General features: G+C 37.1%; 1 protein-coding gene across 1 annotated transcript in view; it reads right to left on the reverse strand.

The window, feature by feature from the left end:
- The window catches only part of LOC121327030 (multiple epidermal growth factor-like domains protein 10), a 77,282-nt gene extending 57,934 nt beyond the window's left edge, over nucleotides 1-19,348 (reverse strand). Inside the window, exons 1-4 of the mRNA XM_041270804.1 lie at nucleotides 19,068-19,348; nucleotides 2,699-2,831; nucleotides 2,194-2,295; nucleotides 369-469 (exon numbers count right to left, since the gene is read on the reverse strand). Coding sequence (XP_041126738.1) covers nucleotides 369-469; nucleotides 2,194-2,295; nucleotides 2,699-2,814 — 319 coding nt within the window. The 5' untranslated portion in view covers nucleotides 2,815-2,831; nucleotides 19,068-19,348. The remainder of the gene's footprint in view (nucleotides 1-368; nucleotides 470-2,193; nucleotides 2,296-2,698; nucleotides 2,832-19,067) is intronic.
- Between the last annotated feature and the right edge of the window lie 904 nt (nucleotides 19,349-20,252).

The following is a 20,252-nucleotide window of genomic DNA, read 5'->3' on the forward strand; positions in this document are numbered from 1 at the left end:
ATTCATATCGATTTCCTTGTTGTTTGCATTTCTGTATCCCTCGGGGCAACAAGCAATGGCAATGTGCAACTTATAATGATTTAATACAAGCCTCAGATCAGATGTTCATTTGCGTTGCAGATCTATTATATGACTATAAGAATTTCCCCCACAATGTCTAGCAGCCTCTGGTGCTGTTTTAAAAGCGCTCCTAAGGACAAAATGAGATGGTAAAGTGGTGCCATTTTCAACACATTTTGGAATGAATTGCCTACTTTCAATGATTGAAGAATTAAGGCATTCCTATCATAGGAAATACGTAGCAGTAGGATAGCTAAGGGCTAATGATCTTCCTTTTACTTTCCTCTTTAAGTGTAAATTATACTTACGAATACACATCTCTCTGCTTTCATAAAATCCAGGGCAGCACTGTGATTTCCGCCTGTACATTGTTTTCTCTCCTCGCCTATAGGCTGTTCTATAGCTGACTCTATCAACAGAAAAAATAAATATTTTAAAGCAAAGGGTATTACCCAGACCTGTACAAGAGAATGCAATAATATCATTTTCTGTTCATGCAATCCAAACCCAGGATAATATCGTCCTTAAAATGAGACCTCCCAAGGTGAGGTCGAGGATGTTTAATGGACCTGATAAAACTATTTCTTAAATGATATGCTCATGGGTTAATTGCAGCGTAACAAATTTAGGTCACCCAATGTGTCTAAATAGTGGATTAAGCAGGTTAAATCCACTTGATTGGATTAAAGTTAGCACACCTTCTAATCCCAACTGAAGAGTACCAGAGGTTAATCACCACAGGTAGATCATCTGCTAAATCAGACTAAACAAGATCCTGATTGCAGCATCATACCAAATCAGATTCGTGATGATCCTGTTCAAGTGGATTAACAGTGCTGTGAAGGATAAGACCTACTTAGTATGCTTGCTTGTCCTAAGCATTTACTGCTTAAATTTGTTTGCAGAGGCAGCTGCATTTTTCCACTAAAATGACAAGGACATGTGAAAACTTTACTCTGTACATTTCTTATGTCCATCACATTCAGGCAGTCAAATCCGTGAGAATAAAGTCTCACGCAGTCACATCATTTTAATAAACTTTTTAATCACGTACCTTTCATACCATTTTCAGTTTAACACAATGCAATTTCAGTTACTATGCTTTAAGTATAAACAACTAATGGTCCATTATCACGCAATTAAACTTTTTTGTGCCTATGCAGCAGTGTCAACAACTTCAATGCCAGTACAGTCAGAGCCACCAGTTTGAAATGTGCACAAAAAGACATGACATTTATTTTTACTTAAATATGTTTGATGTAATAAAAATGCATCTTTCTTTTTGTACAGGGATCCCTTTATACTTTATATTTAATATAATTCCACATGTTGGATTAGTGAAAAAGGGTTTTTACATCTATAATTTTAGGATTGAGATCAATTAAAAAAAACCTCTACAGTATGAACATAACATAGGTATTTTATTCAACATCATGTAGTCAAAGAAACTACAAAATGATATCGCAGAAGTCTACCAGAAGCCTATAATGTAGTACAATGTTTCATATTCAATCGAAATGTCACATTTTTCAATTTGTCTGTTTTATATCAAGTATATGGAAAACTACAAAGTGATATGTAATTTAATATAGTAACACAACATTATTTAACAGGTTTCATTCAACTTTATGAAGCAAAATGTGTTAATTCTACAGGGTGATGCAAAACTTTTGGCCATAGCTGTAGGTTAGCCCTATTATCGTTCTAACTTGTTCCGATCAGATAAACCAGTTACCGGGATCATGTGCTTGCTACGCTGCAATCAGGGTTAAGTTAGTACAGATATGCAGGATTTTCTAGTCCATATTTTAGTCCACTTGACGTGGACTAAATCGCTGGTACGCTGCAACTGACGCCATGTTTTTTAACCTCATCCTCATAAGCCTCAAATTAGACCCCAATTTGCTAACATTTTGCCTGCACAGCATTTGTTCTGGCAATTGGGGTCCCTTCTAAAGCTTGACCATGCAAACAGTCAAAAACATTATCCAGCATAGCAACAAAATTGTAAAGCATTAACAAGAACTCTTGTTTTGTCGGTTTTTAAATATACTATCTTTAGAAAACCACAACATATAGCCTTTATCTTTTCTGTGACAATAAATACAAAAAGTAAATTTTTCCATTTCTCACCTATGTCTCGTGCATTTGAACCAGTTCAGGATGTCAGTACAGCTGGTATAGTAAATCTGATCAAACGGATGTGCGTAGGATTCTTGCACAGTAACAGAATAACTGGAAGAAAATAGCAGAATAAGTTACTAGAATGTACTGATACCAAGTGCATGTGGTCTCAAAACTCAACACTTTTTAACGACAAGGCTTCTTAATGATGTCATAGCTAAGCCTTTGGGACAACTGAAGGGATGGGGTATCACATGCTCTATGGAATACCTTAATATAAGTCATACTGCAAACTATGTAACAATTACAATTTGTATAAGGATGGCTGATTATGATAAAAGGCACAAAACACAAAATACATCATTATGCAATACACAAATGTCTTACACATTAAAGCACAGAGACACACATATTCAATTTGAACCTACTTTAAAAAAGCTCAAGTATAAAACTAAACTGCATACTTATTATAAACAAAAAATCTGTATCATTATAAGTTCTAAAAATGACTTACCTTTCCCAATGGCTGCATACATTTGGATCCTCAAGATTCAGTGAAGATGTTGCTCTGATTAAATAACATATCAAGGCAATTAAGAGGGATCCACAATGATGTAGAAAAGGGACCATCTTTCAAGATGTAAAACCTACAACAAAAACAACACATACTAGTTAAGCCTGAAAGATACTTTGATGTATACAAGTGTATAAAATATTAAATCAGGACATCTGTTTATCATCCACAGACGAATAGTTTGGTGGAGCGATTTAATCAGACCTTGAAACAGATGCTGAGACGTTTTGTAACTCAAGAGCAAAAACACTGGGCATTGCTTCTTCCCTACATCCTTTTTGCAGTGAGAGAGGTTCCACAGAGTTTGACAGGGTTCTCACCCTTCAAGCTCTTGTACGGCCAACAGCTTCGCGACATTCTCGATCTGTTGAGAGAGGGGTGGGAGGAGCACAAAGGCTTGTCCAAAAATGTAGTGAAGCATGTGCTCTTACTAAGAGATCGCCTGGATTTTGTCGGTCATTTGGCCCAGGACAACCTCAAATAGCAGCATTACAATAAAAATGCACTAAATCGAACTTTTCGATCAGGAGACAAGGTAATGCTGCTGCTTCCCTCCTCAGAATCAAAATTATGTGCTAAATGGCAGGGGCCATATGAAGTGATTCAAGCTATAGGAAAGGTGAATTCTGAAATTAGACAGCCCGATCACCTTAATGAACATGAAATTTATCATGTAAATTTACTAAAGCCCTAGCAGGCAAGGGAGGCCTTATTTATAGCCCCAGGCGATGTATAGGATGATTTAGGCCCCTGTCCAGAGACCCCTAGCACTAAAATCATTTAGATGGAGAAACAATTGTTTCCAGATCAGCAACGGGAGCTGCGTAAGCTTATTGAGTAGTTCAGCGATGTTTTTTTTTCTGACTTGCCCAGCAGAACTAACTTGGTAGAATATGACATTATCTATCCCTCAGGTGTCATAGTACGAGAGAGACCTTACCGGATCCCGGAAAGTCGACAAAGTGGCATTCACAAAGAGGTTTGGGACATGCTCAAACTTGGTGTGATTGAACCTTCCAGGAGTGAGTGGTGCAGTCCAATTGTCACAGTGGCCAAGAAAGACCAATCCTTCTGTGTGGACTTCCGGAAGGTAAACGCTATTGCCAAGTCTGATGTGTACCCTATACCTCGGGTCAACGAACTTCCAGATAGACTGGGAAAGGTGAAGTTTATCTCTACTACGGACCTGACAAAGGAATACTGGCAGATCTCCTTAACCCACAGCTCTAGAGAGAAAAACGCATTTTCAACCCCTGAAGGGCTGTTTCATTTCAAAACCATGCCGTTTAGACTATATGGTGTGCCCGCTGCCTTTCAGAGACTGATGGACCAGGTTTTACGCCCACATCATGAATATGCAGCAGCATATATTGATGACATAGTTATTTACAGCTCCAACTGGTGAGAGCATTTGGCTAGGGTTACAGCCATCGTTCAGTCTCTAAGGGCAGCCTGGCAAACAGCTAACTTGGGAAAATGTGTGTTTGCCAAAACAGAGACTCAATATTGGGATTTTTAATGAGGAATGCAAGGGTGAAACCCATTGTCACCAAAATCCAGACTTTGGTAGATGCGGCGATCCCCAAAACCACTCTGGCATACTTGGGGATAAAGCAGCGGTTATTACCACTGCTTTATCCCCAAGTATGCCACAGTGGTTAACCCTTTACTCGACCTCACCAAAAAGAGTGCACCAAATTTAATTAAGTGGTAAGTGGAGTGTCAGGGGTCATTTGATACTATTAAGAGAAGACTGTGCCAGGCCCCCACTCTCATCACACCTGATTTCATCAAGAGATTCATCCTCCCCACCAATGCGTCGGATGTGGGTTCGGGTGCGGTCTTGTCCCAAAAGGTTGACAGAGTAGAACACCTGATATTGTACATCAGTAAAAAGATGCTCCCTTGGGAGTGCAACTACGTAGTCGAATAGGAGTGTTTGGCTATTAAATGGGCTACTCATTCTTTACGAGACTACCTGCTGGGACATTCGTTTCATCTTGTCACAGACCACGAACCCCACTCAAGTGCTTAAGCACAATGACGGAAAGCAATGCCCAGATATCTCGGTGGTATGGCATTGCAACCCTTCATGTACCACATGATACTTTGTGTGGGGAAAGACCACCAAAATGCAGACTATTTTTCCCAGGAGGGGGCAGTAATGGGAAAGGTGGATTCAACCAAGTGTTCCTTCAGCTCCACTCTGAGCGGTGGGATATGTGACAGAAAGATAATGATTCTTGGTGGTAAATCGCCCTCCCAACCTGTGGGGTCGCTAAGTAACGGGAACAGAGTACCCTGGACTGCTAGGCCTGTCACTTCGTTCCTAGGGTTAAATGGAAGTCGGTCATTTAGAAAAGGGGTGGAGCTTTGGTACATTAACTCACTGACCCGGAAAGGAAATTATGTGGCAGCCGCGGATTGGAAGAATGGCTGCAATCGTTTATCAAGGGGTCATGAGTGGCGGTATAAGTAGGGGACAAAGCGATTTAATCTGCTCCTTTGTTTTGGTTAAAGCTTTGAACCTGGAAGGACCTGTATTTAATTGTATTTGATCACAAGCACTAATTCACACACTAACTGACTTGTGTATGTGTTTTGTGTTTCGTGTGGGTGTACAATAAATGAGACTATTATTTCGGGACAAATCCAGGGATTACAAACTAAGTAATCCACGCCGCTGTATTACTTAGCATAACTTATTGTTTACTGTTAGTTTTGCCATCAGGCACTGTACATACAAACCCATATAACAACTTTGCACTTCAATTATAATTGTCTGTCTGTTCATTGATCACTGGAACAAACTTAGATTTTTTTTCAAGTTTGATAGCTTTAATAATATAAATTCAGTTACATTTTCATTTATTCTTATGCCATTCGTTTGCCAAAATACAAGAAATTAAACTGCAATATACTATGTGTACACTTAAACCCTGTGCCATGTCAAATCAACAAAATAAAAAAACACTCAAAATTTAACAGGGAATTATAACTTTTGCAGTTAGTTTCTGCGAGTTTCTAAACAGAAGAGAGAAGCACAAACTCTTACACCAACCCGATTTGACACAGAAAGCTACAGAAATAATATGCTGGTACCACAAGAAGCATTCCACAAGTTCAAGTCATAGGATGCTTATAATTATTACATAAGAAATCTACTAAAAAAAAAACATGTGTAGTTTTGTCACCGTCAATACTGTCAGTCTGATATCATAGCCAAACTGAATGCCAAGGATGACCTGGTACGTTTGTTTCTGGCACATGATATGCCTAGTGGTGATTAATGTGATCTTGTTTAAGAGAATATTCACTGGTCAAAGCTGAGAGATAAATACATATGCCCATACAGACTGTCCAATTGCATAATGTCTGTGAACATTTTCCATTTGCTGTTTTCTCATGACACTCTGCAAGGACACCCTGTTCTACATCAGTACACCTCAATGCATCCTGGCCTGAAGGCCCATCCCTGCTATTCAGACGGGTGTCTGACGAGCCATTTCAGTCAAACTGAGCTGAATTGTGATTAAATAAGGTCTACAGCTATGGCCAAAAGTTTTGGATCATCTAGAACATTAAGATTGAGACAACATTTAAAAAAAAAAACTACATGAACATAATTTTGATAATTTATTTAACTTCATGTAATCAAATAAACTACAAAATGATACTGCACATGTCTACTATAATAGTAGTAAAGTATTTCATTAGAGTTAGAATTCGAAATGTCACAGTTTCAATTTTTTGTTAAGTATATGGAAAACTATGAAGCGGTATGTAATTCTATACATTAGTGTAACATTATTCAGCTGATTTCCTTCGATTTTATGAAGAAAAATTAGTTAATTCTACAGGGTGATGCAAAACTTTTGGCTGTACTGTAGCTGTAGGTTCAGATGACCAACGTTAAAGGTGTTTCTGATACTGTAGCTTCTAATTTTGAAAGCAATCCATCGCCACCTTCCATAGTTCCATTGGCATTTTTTTTTTATTAAATAAAAACAAATACACTGCAATAATAAAAACTAAATGTCTTCTTTCAAATGTCATCTGGATGTACAGAAAGTTCAAGCTTGATTGTTGTTTTAGAAAAAAGAAAAATCTTAACATGCACTTAAACATAAGATCATTAGAATAAAAGCTAAACTTCACCTTAAAAGGAAAGTGATACAAAATGTTCAAAATATTTTAAACTACCCCTCTTGCTAGATGCACTACCACATATAAACCTATATTAATGCATTTCTACAAATAATCTACAAATACACAATCCACACTTGGAATAAACTCTGTCTTATTTACAGTGTTCTCAAATGCATTCCATTCTCTGAGATCTTTGAAAGAGAGCATTCTGTTGAAGAAGTGGAAACAAGTCAGTGAAATCTAATTTTAAACAGAAAAACAAAAACCCTCCATATAATAGGAAATGCATTTTGAGACAGTATGAATAATGGCCTTAGTGGCAGCCATGCAGCAAGGCCATATGATAGACAGTACAATACTAATCAAAAGCAAAAGGGCGGGTACAGGCTGCCCTAAGGAGTCAATGGCTTTATATTGACATTTTGTACATTGCATTTTGTTCCCTTGCTTTTTTTATATATACAACTTTTGTGATCATTCAGAGCTTCCCCTACTGCAGTTATAAAATACAGCCTTTCTACTTTGTTCAGAAGTCTGACTTTAAGGTTCTTCAGTTTTAGTTGCCAGTCACAAACATAGACTGCATTACATAGATCAGCTGGAGTGCCTTCAAAAAAACAAATAAATAACCACTAGTGTTGTAATACAAATGCAATGTGCATTAGCCCATGACCCTGAATTTACCACATCTGTAATCTTTGACCTCTTACAGAAAAAGGCTTGGAATTAATACAACGCTGGGCAAATTCCAAAGGGGCAAAAACATGAGAAACCCTTCTATGTACTTTACTGAATGATGATTTTCTAATATTTTTATTTCTGATGAAACAAGTCAGAATCAACAGACGGTAAGCAGGATTTTCAAGGAATTGCATTATGTATGTATTATGTATTTAATGTAATGCACGTGTTATGTATTTATATAAACCATTTTTAACAAGAGCAAATCCTGTAAGAGCCATCTTTTAAAATGCACCTTTTTTTTTTTACATGCGTCTGGTCCAGTAAGATTGATGTTGGATTGATCTGAAAATGGTTTCATGGTGGGAGGAATGAAACAGGTATGGTTACAAATTTTTACAACAAACCGTTCCCAAACAATGCCACTCCCTGGCTATTAACAGATCTGTGAGCATAATCACTTGGGAGCGCACATTGCTGTGATTTGCTGTGTTAGACAAACACCCTTTTAGTTTAAGTATACAAATAGCCAATGAGTAGTAAAACAACAATGTTCCAATTCGTTTAAACATCAGGATATATGCACAGCCCTGATACTATTATTTCATGTTAACCGATACAAGAATAGGTAGTGTCTTCAAAATAACTCAAGTTTGATATAAAATTCTCAAAATAAATGTCTTTAAAGTATACAGTGCCTATAGAAAATCTACACCCCCTTTCAAAATGTTCACCTTTTGTTGCCTTATAGCCTGAAATTAAAATGCATTAATAGTTTTTTCTTTTTTTTTCATTTGTCTACACATCCTACCCCACAACTTCCAAGTGAAAAATATTCTAGATATTTGTAGAAAAATAATTAAAAATAAAAACTGAAATAGCTTGGTTGGATGTGTCCAACCCCCCTTGTAACAGCAATCCTAAATTAGCTAACTAATCGCCTTCAAAATTACACACCAAGTTAAGTGGCCTCCACCTGTGTTAAATTGTAGTGATTCACATGATTTCAGGATAAATTCAGCAGTTCATGTAGGTTCCCTCTGCTGGGTAGTGCATTTAAAAGCATACACCCCGTTCCCACCTGCGGTTTAGGCCAGCCCAGGGCCGCCTTATCTCATGTGTAAACGCCAAAAAATGAAAAGGCAGCCCTGGGCCGGGTGAAATTTAGACCAGCTTTTTGATGCGGCCTAAAGTACCAATGCCGCCTCAGGGCCGGCCTATCTGCCTGTGTGAACCCAACGCAGGCCCTCGTTGAGGTGACGTAGTTCAAACCACTCCCCTACTAGGTCGAGAGTAGTAGATCAGAACAATGTCGGTTTTAAGAGGTAGCAGCTAGGATGATGCAGAAATGAACCCTTAGCGGTCCATTTATTCAGCGCTTGTCAGGCGCGTCAGGTCCAATTTATTTTCACACATGCTGTTTTAAATATTTTATCTTCCCCAGTGTAAAGCAGGTTTAAAATGTATTGAATCGCAAAAGGACAGTCCTGCATCTCCAGCCAAGCCCCACCCCTTGCTCCCTGTATTTTTCACATACCTCTTTATAGACGTAGATACTCTCCCGATCACTCGTTTTATCACCAAACTCTTCAATAATGCGATCCAAGTCATTATTTTATTACTATAACATCTCCCAAAAATCTCTGCAAATGTCCGTGATATTCTTTGAATGCTGGATGCACAGCGCATCACCCAAAGAACAACATCCCTACTGTGAAGCATGGTGGTGGCAACATCATGTTATGGGGATGTTTCTCATCAGCAGGGACTGGGGCACTTGTCAGGATAGAAGGGAAAATTAATGGAGCAAAGTACACCGAAGTCCTTGAGGAAAACCTGCTCCCCTCTGCAAGAAATCTGAAACTGGGAAGGAAGTTCACCTTTCAGCAAGGAACTTGATGGAGCTTGAACAGTTTTGTAAAGAAGAATGGTCAAGTATTGCCAAATCTAGGTGTGCACAGTTGGTAGAAAACTATCCCAACAGACTCACAGCTGTAATTGCCGAAGGTGCTTCCACCAAGTATTAACTCAGGTGGGTGGAGACTTATCCACTTATGATTTTTAGTTTAGTATTTTTAATATATAATTTTTTTAATCTCAATAAAAACTTTTTTCCCCTTAACAGTGTGGAGTTTGGTGTGTAGAGAAGTGGGAAAAAATTCTCATTTAAATGCATGAAACTCTGAAGTACTGACACAACAACATGTGAAAAAAGTTCAAGGGGGGCACTGTATCTCGTGAAGACCACCCCTTCCCTTCCCCCATGTCCCCCATGGACAGAATAGATGTATCAGAATCTTTGCCACAATAGTCTGATTGTAATGACTGGGTTCTGTTGTCATCCAGACCCTGACAATGCTTTGTCTGGGAAAAGCAGAACCCAGTTTGTAAACTCCCATGTTACAACTGGAATTTCTGAAAGTTAAATACACTCCTCTTGTTTTACTGGTAGGAGAGTCACAAAGCACTCCAGCAATTGGCAGTCTCATCACAGCTCAAATTCTATGCTTGTCCTGTTGGAAGCAGCACTTCAATGGAAAGCTGCTCTAAGAGTACTTTTTCAATATTCTTTGCCTCATTATAGTGGAACCGTGCTGTTCCCACGTCTCTGATCAGACTTACTCAATGACACACATGCTTTTTTGTGATTTATTTTCAGTCAACAAAAACCTTCAATGACATATCATTTTCTAGTCAGACTAAAAGGAGTTTTCCTTTATAAGGGGGTTGGTGATGTAAACAATGGTCCAATGTTTTGTTGTGTTCAGTGTACAGCTACGGCTGCTGTAAACTGTTTTTTGTCTACTTTTTCAGCAAATGGGTTTATACATTTTTGAACAGTAACATTTTTAACAGTTTTTTCAAATGTAATCTAGTGTGACCCTACATTAAACTTTGAAGTACTGTATCTATGTGTGAAAAATACGTTAAAAAAATAGCTTTTTATGAAAACTTGAGCAACACCTTAGGTTTTCAATATGCCCTAATAGGCTTCATGTTATGTTTTTAATACATGTATGTTGATTTGACAAGTCAGGCACGTTCTTATTTTTTTTCTTAAAGGCAGTAAAAAGATTACTGAATCAATATTTCCACCTGTCAGTGTTTTTTTAGTGATTTATGGATGTGAGTGAAAACATTTGTCTGACTGAGAAAATAATGTATTCCTTTCCTTCTACCGCATTAATATGAGCAACATCCTAGTCCTTTTAGAAGCAACTGAGCCATATGGCAATTAGCTAGTTTTGTGTTCTGACCCAGGATACATTTTAAAAACCAGCATCTGCCTACAGCCCAGATGTGAATAAATAAATATAACAGCTGAGGCATTCCACATGGCAGTGTAAGCCTACTTCACTGGGAGGCAGGGGGAAAGGAACCAGCCACCATTCCACACAGGTGTGGAGAGTGAAGCAGACACACTACTAACTCAACCTTTACTCCAGTGCAGTGGCGGCTGAAGAGTCTTCTTATTGTATTCTGACTGACACTTCATATCTTTTTAAAGTTTTACCCCAATTTGGTTGTTAAATGCATTTTCTCCACAAGCCAGCAGAGAAAAGAAAACAGTAGCCTATTCTAATAGATTTCAAGACCACATCACTTTAATATACTTTGCATACAATATTTTCTAAACAAAGCTGTTAAAGCAGGAAAAAGGCAGACAAAAGCATCAAGCACATCGTATCGACTTAATTTGCTAATCTTAAATAAATGACCAACAAAATAATAATATACCATTATGTACAGCACATATGAAACGTATCTATTTAATAAAAAGGAAGCAATTCAGCCACACTTTCATTGCGGCGCAAGGTACATAACATTTTGAAGAAACAAACAGAAACAGTACTCTTAATTACACACACTGCTGTGCAAAAGTCTTAGACATGTTGCATTTTTTTACTCTGATGCATTATGAGCATCAACAATTTACTCAAAGCCTCCGCTAGTGTTTTCTACTATTACAACAACCTTGACTTGCATAAAGAAGGAAAAACATTGAGTGAAATAGCTTGCATCACTCGGTTTTCAAGGTGTGGTATCTGAAGCATAATCAACAAGTACAGAGAAACATCTTCTGTAATTGACATACCCAGGACTGGAAGACCCAAAAAGCTGTCTAACAAAGATGAACAATAAGTGAAGATAATATACTTAAGGAATAGAAAGAAGACCAGCGTCGAATTGACAACAGAACTGGCAGAAGGCACAGGTGTCATTGTCCATCAAATCAACAGTATGAAGGGCACTCTTGAAATCAGGACTTAAATGATGTGTTGCAGTAAGAATTCCTCTGTTAAGAAAGGGGGACAAGACTAAAAGACTAAAATATGCACAAGAACACAGAAACTGGACTCGTCATTCATTTCAATACACTTCAGTAGTATCCGCCACCTCCTTTTCAATAGCCCAAACACCTGTTCAACCACTCAGATTTGGCCCAATATATTATTAATAAAGATATAACCTCCACACAGATGATGTGTGAAAAACAGTGTGGGCGACAATGCTAAAACAAACTATTCAGAAAGCCAGCATGATCCATTAGCAAATCAGAGCTTTATAACCATTTACGTCAAACACAATGTCACGTGGATTTCCCCGGGAGAGTCTCTCGTGTATCCTTCTCGTTTCCTGCTAAACTGCACGAGAATCAAACCGGGGCCTTACACATGGCTAATTTAAATATCAACCCCTCCCCCTTCTCCATTCATTTGCATAACGTTGGGGGAAAAGTGGGCGTTCCCAAGAAACTGAAAGGCTTCACATGGAAACTGAAAAGATATACCAAGTCCATGTTATTTCGTGAGACAGAAATGTGTCCAGTAAGAGTAAACACACAACTAAGCCAATCTGGGGGGCCCACGTGCGGTGATTGGCTAAAACTAAAAAATAAATATGTATTACTTGTCGTGACACACGTGCATCAGCATATGAAATTAACTAAGTAAAAGAAAAGCAATAGGCAAGTGTATGTTAATAAACTATAATAATAAAGTAACAGACAAACTAATGTCAATAAACTGTCAAACTAAATTGACACCTACACATGTTAAAAATGCAGCAGCAATATACAAGACATGCACATTATTTAGTAGAATGATGAAGAAACTCACCAGAACACCAAATTGCTTGGCAGCTTGTGTCTGATTCAGGTTTTTTTCAAGCGCTCAAACCATTTCCAACTTTTTATAGCAAGAGAAACAGCGGCGCAAGTATTTTCTTAGGAGACCTTCCTATAAGCGGAGACTACTGTATTACATATAAATAAATACATAAAACATCTAATTTATTTCATTTTTTTTTAGAAGGCAATGCCTCCTCTGCCTCCTCTGACAAGCCGCAACTGCTCCAGCAATACATCTGCACCAACAAATTGGTTATGCAAGAAACTATATTTGTTTTGTCACATCAGTTAAAATGTTCAAGTGAATCTCAGCCATGGAGTATTGATGATTCAGTAATCCTGCAAAGAAATGTTTGGTAAACTTAATAAGTAGTATATAGACAGTCTTAACTAAATTAAGAAGAGTAGTCTTCCTTTTAACATATGGTTCTTCTGACATGCCATGGGTTGTCCAGTACAACTAAGAAGACATTGTTATTGACAGTGTGTGCAAAGCAGGAGGATTTAGATCTCCAATTACCATGGACTCACTTACAGGCCCTGTCACAGCTGCACAACACATTTTCAACAACTGCTCCATGAGTAGACAAGAAGGCTGCTGTTTTTGCACAAGACTGATACAGGGAGCCGGCCTTTGGGGTAGATTAAACTATGCTATAGCTCTTTGATGAACTTAGCAGCACACACTGGGTATATTTACAGACACCCAACAACACTGGCAGGCATTACTTCTGATGTGTTTCCAAACACTTGAAGAAGCTATGGACTTCAAGAAGCTAAGGACATATCTCAGTTTTATTACTGCAGCTATAGCTCAATGTCTTATTGTCAACTTACTAACTTAATAATGTTTTGTAAATGAGATGTCTTTAGAAGTGTTTTATAAGTTTCAAAGTCTGTTTGTATTCTATCTGTTTAATTGTACACACATCCCTCCAGTACTGGATTCAAATACTTATGAAAATAAATATTTACAAATAGGAGAATAAATAGGTTGGCAATTATTCCTTGGTTAAAATATTAGTGTATACATTTACATGGCAGATACCTGGTGTACATATAAACATTTTATTTTTCTTATCAATTAAGTGTCTTCAGAATCACTACAGAATCATCTGTCATATGTGTAGTTTTATTACCCGGCTGATTTGCAAAAAATTCTAATCGAACCCCTGAGTTTCTTTGTGGTACCTTGTGGCTTGAGTTCATTTTGTAAGCGGATTTAGAAATTTAGAAGTAATGTTCTGTCTATCCTTAGAAAACACTCAAATATTTTAAAACGATGGATTAAACAAGAAATCCCCAGGGAGGTTCATGATCGATTTTGGAATAAGAAAAGCTATTAGACATAGTGTTATCAATATTTGTTTCAAAATCCTCTTTATGATTCACGTCTCAGAAAAGTTGACTGTAAACCACTTGTTCTAAAAAGGATGAGGCCTAGATTTTACAATAAACTCACCAGAAACACATCATGGAAGTCAACATACAGCATGCATCAATAGATTTAATAAAAAAAACGTATTAGTTTCTTCCATAAACACAATATAACCAACCAAATACTAATACATCTTTAGTAACTGTCAGAACAACAGAGATAAACAAACTTCTTGGATAAAAAAGATGGTAGTTAACCTCCTGGCTTGCTTTTATAAGCAGCTTCCTGCCCTCACTCCAGCTGCAGCACTTTCAGGGGCTTCACAGGCATTGTTTAAAATAGTGTTTCAAACAGTGGGGGGCAACAGTCTTTCTGCAAACTCGCACACAGTCCTTCTGTAAGGAAGAAACACCCTTTGTCAAAAGCTGTCCAAAAACTGTTCAGTAAAGGTCCTTTTCTTACATTTTGTCTCCCACAGAATAAATGCAGCCTGTCTGCTTAAGCCCTGCGCCTGGGAGGCCTGTATTCACCTGACTCACTCAGCTGTGCTCTGCCATGGCAGTCACTCCTCTTAGAAAGTCAAGCTTGAACCTGTAGTGGTGCCCAGGCATTCTGCACTGGCTGGAATCTTCACACTTCCCTAAGCAAGCCTTGTATTGCTTAAAGGGCTTCAGAACACAAGCTTTCAACCCTTTGGGGGCCCACTGTAATTACACAAACATTAAACCAGCTCAGGTTTGAAGTTTGTTTTCAACTACCAGCGAGTGTACTTGGAGAACATATCACTTAAAAACTGCCCTTGCTTGGTTCTGAATAGCTTCCCATTTGAAGTCCTCTCACACAGTTTACGCTACATTCTGGTTGACATGTTTTACTATGAATTTCAAGAAGATTAAAGTAACCTCACAATGTAAATACATCCTACAATTTATATAAAAACTAAGAATTAATGTCCATTTCTGTGTGTTGCCTATTCAATGTGCCACTATTATTTAAATCCGTTTGGGGTTTACTGGCTGGTAGGTTCAAGTGACAACTTATACATGGCTTACTGAATGTAAAAATGTTTAAAATATCATAGAGCTATAGTTTTATTCTGTACACAAGTTACTATCTGCTGCCGGTATACACAGTATACTACTTGCAGCAAGTAAACTGAGAAGAGAGGGTAGTACCCCCTTTTTTTTAAAAAAATGGTATTCTTTTTAATAAAAATATGCCTTCCAATCATTTGTTGTTAATATTCATCCTTAACAATTTTGACTTCCATTTTGAAATATAAACCCAAGATTGTAATATCTCTACACGTATAACCAGTGACTGATGCATATGAACAGCTGTTTGCAAGAAGTTGGCAGTGTGGTCCAGTGTAGAGGCATGAAAGCCAGACACTGCCTCACTGTGTGATCTTTGGACAAGTCCCATCCCATGACCAGCTTTTATGAGATATGGGTCAGTTCAGAAAACACATGCTAGTATTAGTTTTGCTCTTTCTTCTAATGAAAAGCAAAAGATCCTGCAATTTACACAGGAAACTGCATACATTTTTTAAATGTGTGCACTTATGTACCAAAAACAAAAAACAAAAAATCTATAGAAAATGGCTAATTGTTTTTTTAACATGGGGTCCTATTCACAAACCCACGTTAACCACAAAGTTTGATATTAAAGACAACTCAAGTTGGACCAAACCCTAGGGAGATACCCTTTTGCATTTTGCACTGTTATTCACAACATACTGTAAGTTTACATCACAAGGGAAAGAAGGTGATCTGAAATCTATACGTCAACAACTTGCCTGTCAAGTAGTTTGATCAACCTTTCAGAGTGTTTCAACTTTTGGTCTATTCAGTGGAATTATTCAATTTCAGCGAGGCTTGGAAATGAGTTACAGAGGTTTAATTGCCGGTTTGACCTTGACTGATGAAATCTTGATGCCTTTAATTAGAGCTTTTGGCTTTGTAAGGCTCCACCCAATGTTTTTTTTAGCTTAACTTGTAAATATATAGTGTGTGTAGCGTTAATTCCTTAAAACTTGCTCACTAAATATGAAGTAGTTCTGTTTTTCACTATGGCCACCTGAGTGCTGCATTTGGAATTAAAGACGCCTACGCCTCTAGCCTCTATCAAGAAAAAAACTGCTTTCATGACGGCAGGGGGGGAGTTCAGTTTCACTCCGGACCCTGGAACAGCAGATTTTAGGGCATTTTCTTTGTTGCTTTTGGGAACTTTCAGGACCAACTACCTTAAGATGCCCAAATATATTTCACATTGTGCATTCACCTTGTTTAACATACTACATTTACTTCTTGAGCTAATTAATATTGCCATAAGGGATGTTGTTTCTGTTCTTTTCTTGCAGAAAATACATTTTGGTAATAACCTAGGTAACACTACAAGAAACTAATGAAACACAAATTAATCTAATCTACTTGTACATTTTACCTCACAGAATGTATGAGTGAATGTCTGAAGTTCTGGTTTAGTAATTTCAGCATATGAGTGGGCAGAACATACTGATTTCACATTAAATAAAGTCAAATGCAAACGTCAAGTGAAATTTACTGAATGAAAACATCTGTTACAGTTACACTGCTGCATTTTCCACAATATTACCGTTTGTTTTAACAGTCCACGTCTGGTTACAATATATTGCCAAATATATCTAAAAGGGGAACATGCTTCTTTTTACCCATTCAGTTTCTCTCTTTATGATGTGTTTTTTTGTTACTTTCTATTTCATGTTATGCTGTGCTTGGTTTTTTTAAACATTTTTATAAATGACCAAGCATGGCACAAATGATGAGGTAAATGTGCACCACTCCCCACCAGCATAAGAAAGGGCAGGGAAGTTAAAGTTTTTTTTTTTTTTTTTTTTTTTTTTCAATACAAAAAGAAAGTGTATGAATAAATGTTTATATTCATTTAAGTGAAGCCATCTGCAGCAAACCTCTGCCCTTATTTTTATCTCCCTAAACCTCATTCTAAACCTTTCTCCTTTGCGAAAGCTTTAATTATAATCAGAAATAAAATTGTTTGTATTGCCCACAGCTGGGTGGTTTGCCACTCCCATATGTAAACAGGAACAAATGAGTGTAATTGTTTTCAGAGGTCCAGATATTGTAGCTACCAGAGGCAATCTCTCATTTTTACATTTAGTAACATGCCAATGTGTAAGCCCTAGGGTTAGCTGCCACATCTATCGCATTGCTTGTTTAGCAAAGAGAGAGCTGAAACTGCAAATTTAGCTTTGTTTCATAAACAGTACTTAACTGTTTCATCTAACTTGTAGACAGAGCTCTTGTGAAGTCAGACCCAGTATGGGGAAATCAAGGCATTTCATTATTCAGACTTTGGGAGCTCACAGTAAAAAAAATAAATAAATAAAAGTCATTGTTTTTGGGTATCTCATATTAGTTTATTGTTTTTTACACTTAACTCTTGTTGTCCCCATTTCAAATAGCAGATACCAGTAATGCGGTCACTTCAATATTTTTCAATATTCTTAACTGTGCTAAAGAAACCATTATGCCGATGACCACATACATATCTGTGAAGTCATGTGTCAAAATAGCAGCACAGAAAACAACATCTGTGGAATCATAGGAGGCAGTTAATGGGAAAAACAGGTCAGAACCCAAAACAGGTGGACAACCCTACAAAAATCACCCTGGAGATCTTTAAAAAAAAAAAAAAAAAAAAAGTAACCACTATTCCCAGTCCACCCTTTTACCTTGGTAAAAGCATAAGAAAGTTTCCTGTGTTTTTTTTTTTTTTTTTTTTTTTCTTTTATGTTTCACCTGCTTAACAAGAATGGCCAACACAGTCTTTTGACTGAGCAGTGATTGAAGTCAACCATGAGTAATGGTTCCTTTGTGAGCATGTCACATGAACTGCAGTAATACAAAGACTGTGACTTCAGGCTAGGACGTATACTTTCACACAAACAACCATACTACAGAATGCGGTCAGTTTGGCAAGATTTCTATTCTTAAAATTGTTAATGCTTAAGGAATGTATTAACTTTTTTGTTTTTTTCAACATAAGGCTTGCTGTTAAACAACAATTTAGACATTCACAGAGCTATAAATATACACAGACTGGCATTTAAACCACAAAAGAACAACGGTCATTTAAATGCAGAAGAACACATTGTAACTGTATAAATGCCAGAGCCAATGATAAAAAAAATTAAACAAGTCACAGCAATGTACTGTCAAACGTTTTGGAATATCCTTCACCTACACAGAAAGATATATACAATTTCTAGGAAATGTTATGTTTGTCTTTACTCACTCACTGTAGCAATAATATTATTTTTTGTTGTCAAGTCTTGCACTGCAATGCAGTAGCCTACTTCAGATTATATGTATTTCGCAGATTAAACTGTAAACTTTTGCAGCGTTCATTGTCTTCTGCTGTACTTTTACTGAACCTCATAGTAATACTCACAGGCAAATGTTTCAAACTTACTTTTGATATAGTTTTTTTTTTTTTTTTTTTAAATATATCTACTTTGCTACGTTATTACTCTTATTTACTAATCAGTATCCATCATTACATTAATTCAAATATTGAGACATTGCTGTAGTAATAATAAAAACAGAGTATATACACATCTGTCTTAAAAAAGACTCCAAAAACAGATACTGTGAACCGATAACAATAATCCAGAAAAATAAACATAATGCATTGTAATGCGATATTTTAATGCAAAAAGAAATTCACTTCACTGCCAGTACAATAATAAAATGATATTTTCAAACATGCAAAAGTTAATAAAGGTTACCAGGAGCTTTGAAATGCAATTGATTGTTAACTTTTCTACCTGAACAGCAGAAAGGTTAAACGTCGACACCATCCTATGAATGCAGTTGTTATTACTGTAATGAAACTGGTTAAATACCTCCAATTCAAATTGTATGCAAGCATTTACCGATATATAAATTGGTAGAAACAACAAACTTTACCTTGTTTATAAAACTATGGGTGTCCGCAGTACGTTCATGAATCCCGTTCGTCGAATTCTCTTTAGAATCCAATTCTTTGGAAATTAGTCAGTTAGAAAGAAAAACTCCCCAAAAGTAAAGTTCTAAGCCTATCCATTCACGTGGTATCGTGTAAATGTGGATTATTTAGAGTACAGACAAAAACCCTTAAAATATATACATTGAAAAAAAAAAAAAAAATACAGTCAGAATGGCACTGTGATGCTCGCCTACTGCTGAAGGCTCGAGATGACAGTGCTCCAGTATGAAAACATCACAACAGTTCAGGATGGTGAAAATGAACTGCCGCACCAGTCCAACTCTCCTAGTGATCTCATCACTTCAACAACCAATAAGGGACTCAGGACGCTTCAAACTAAACGCAACACAACCTGTTTGTGATTTCTAGCGGAACGCTGGTAACTGCGTTTGCGTGTTTTGTTGCCGTACACAGGTATGCATAGGCTACGGTATTTTTTATTTTGTTTATTTGTTTTCAGAAAATGTTAAACTGAGGAAACTGGGCGATAAACGTGTCAACGATTTTTTTTTTCATTTTTACATGGACAAGTGAAATATTTAATCCAATTTTTGGGGATGAAAAGTATCAAGCTCTACACATTATGTTTCAATAAACCTTTAAATGTTAGGAACTGTATTTACTTGAATACAAAAAAAAAAAGAAAAAAACGGTAACATAGGTAAATTTCATCTGACGCTTAAATAAAACTAGCATATCAGTGTACTTATTATGTAGGTAGCAGGCCTGCACGTTTTGAACAAGCAACACCATTAAACTGAACTATACGTTGACATGCTCTCAGTCATTCAAAGTGTTTGCAGTGCTTTAATTAAATATGAAAAATGTAATATGATTTAATCCCTGTAAAAGCGTGATGTGGTATTACAGACCAACTCAATATACAGTAAACATATACATCCACGTTTCTGTGATACAAAAAACTGCTCGTGTGCTGCAGGTAAAACTTTATAATCACTTTTTTTTTTTTATCATATTGTGCGCAAAGTGCAAAACAAATTCATGTCTGTTAATCTGTCTCCATCTAGCGGTCATATACTCCACTATACTGCTTTTCACAACCTCAGCACCTTGGATAGGTCTTATCCTTACAGTCACCGCTCTCTTTCACAGCGCTGTGGCAGGTT

Source organism: Polyodon spathula, chromosome 2, assembly GCF_017654505.1.
Source record: "Polyodon spathula isolate WHYD16114869_AA chromosome 2, ASM1765450v1, whole genome shotgun sequence".
NCBI lineage: Eukaryota > Metazoa > Chordata > Actinopteri > Acipenseriformes > Polyodontidae > Polyodon > Polyodon spathula.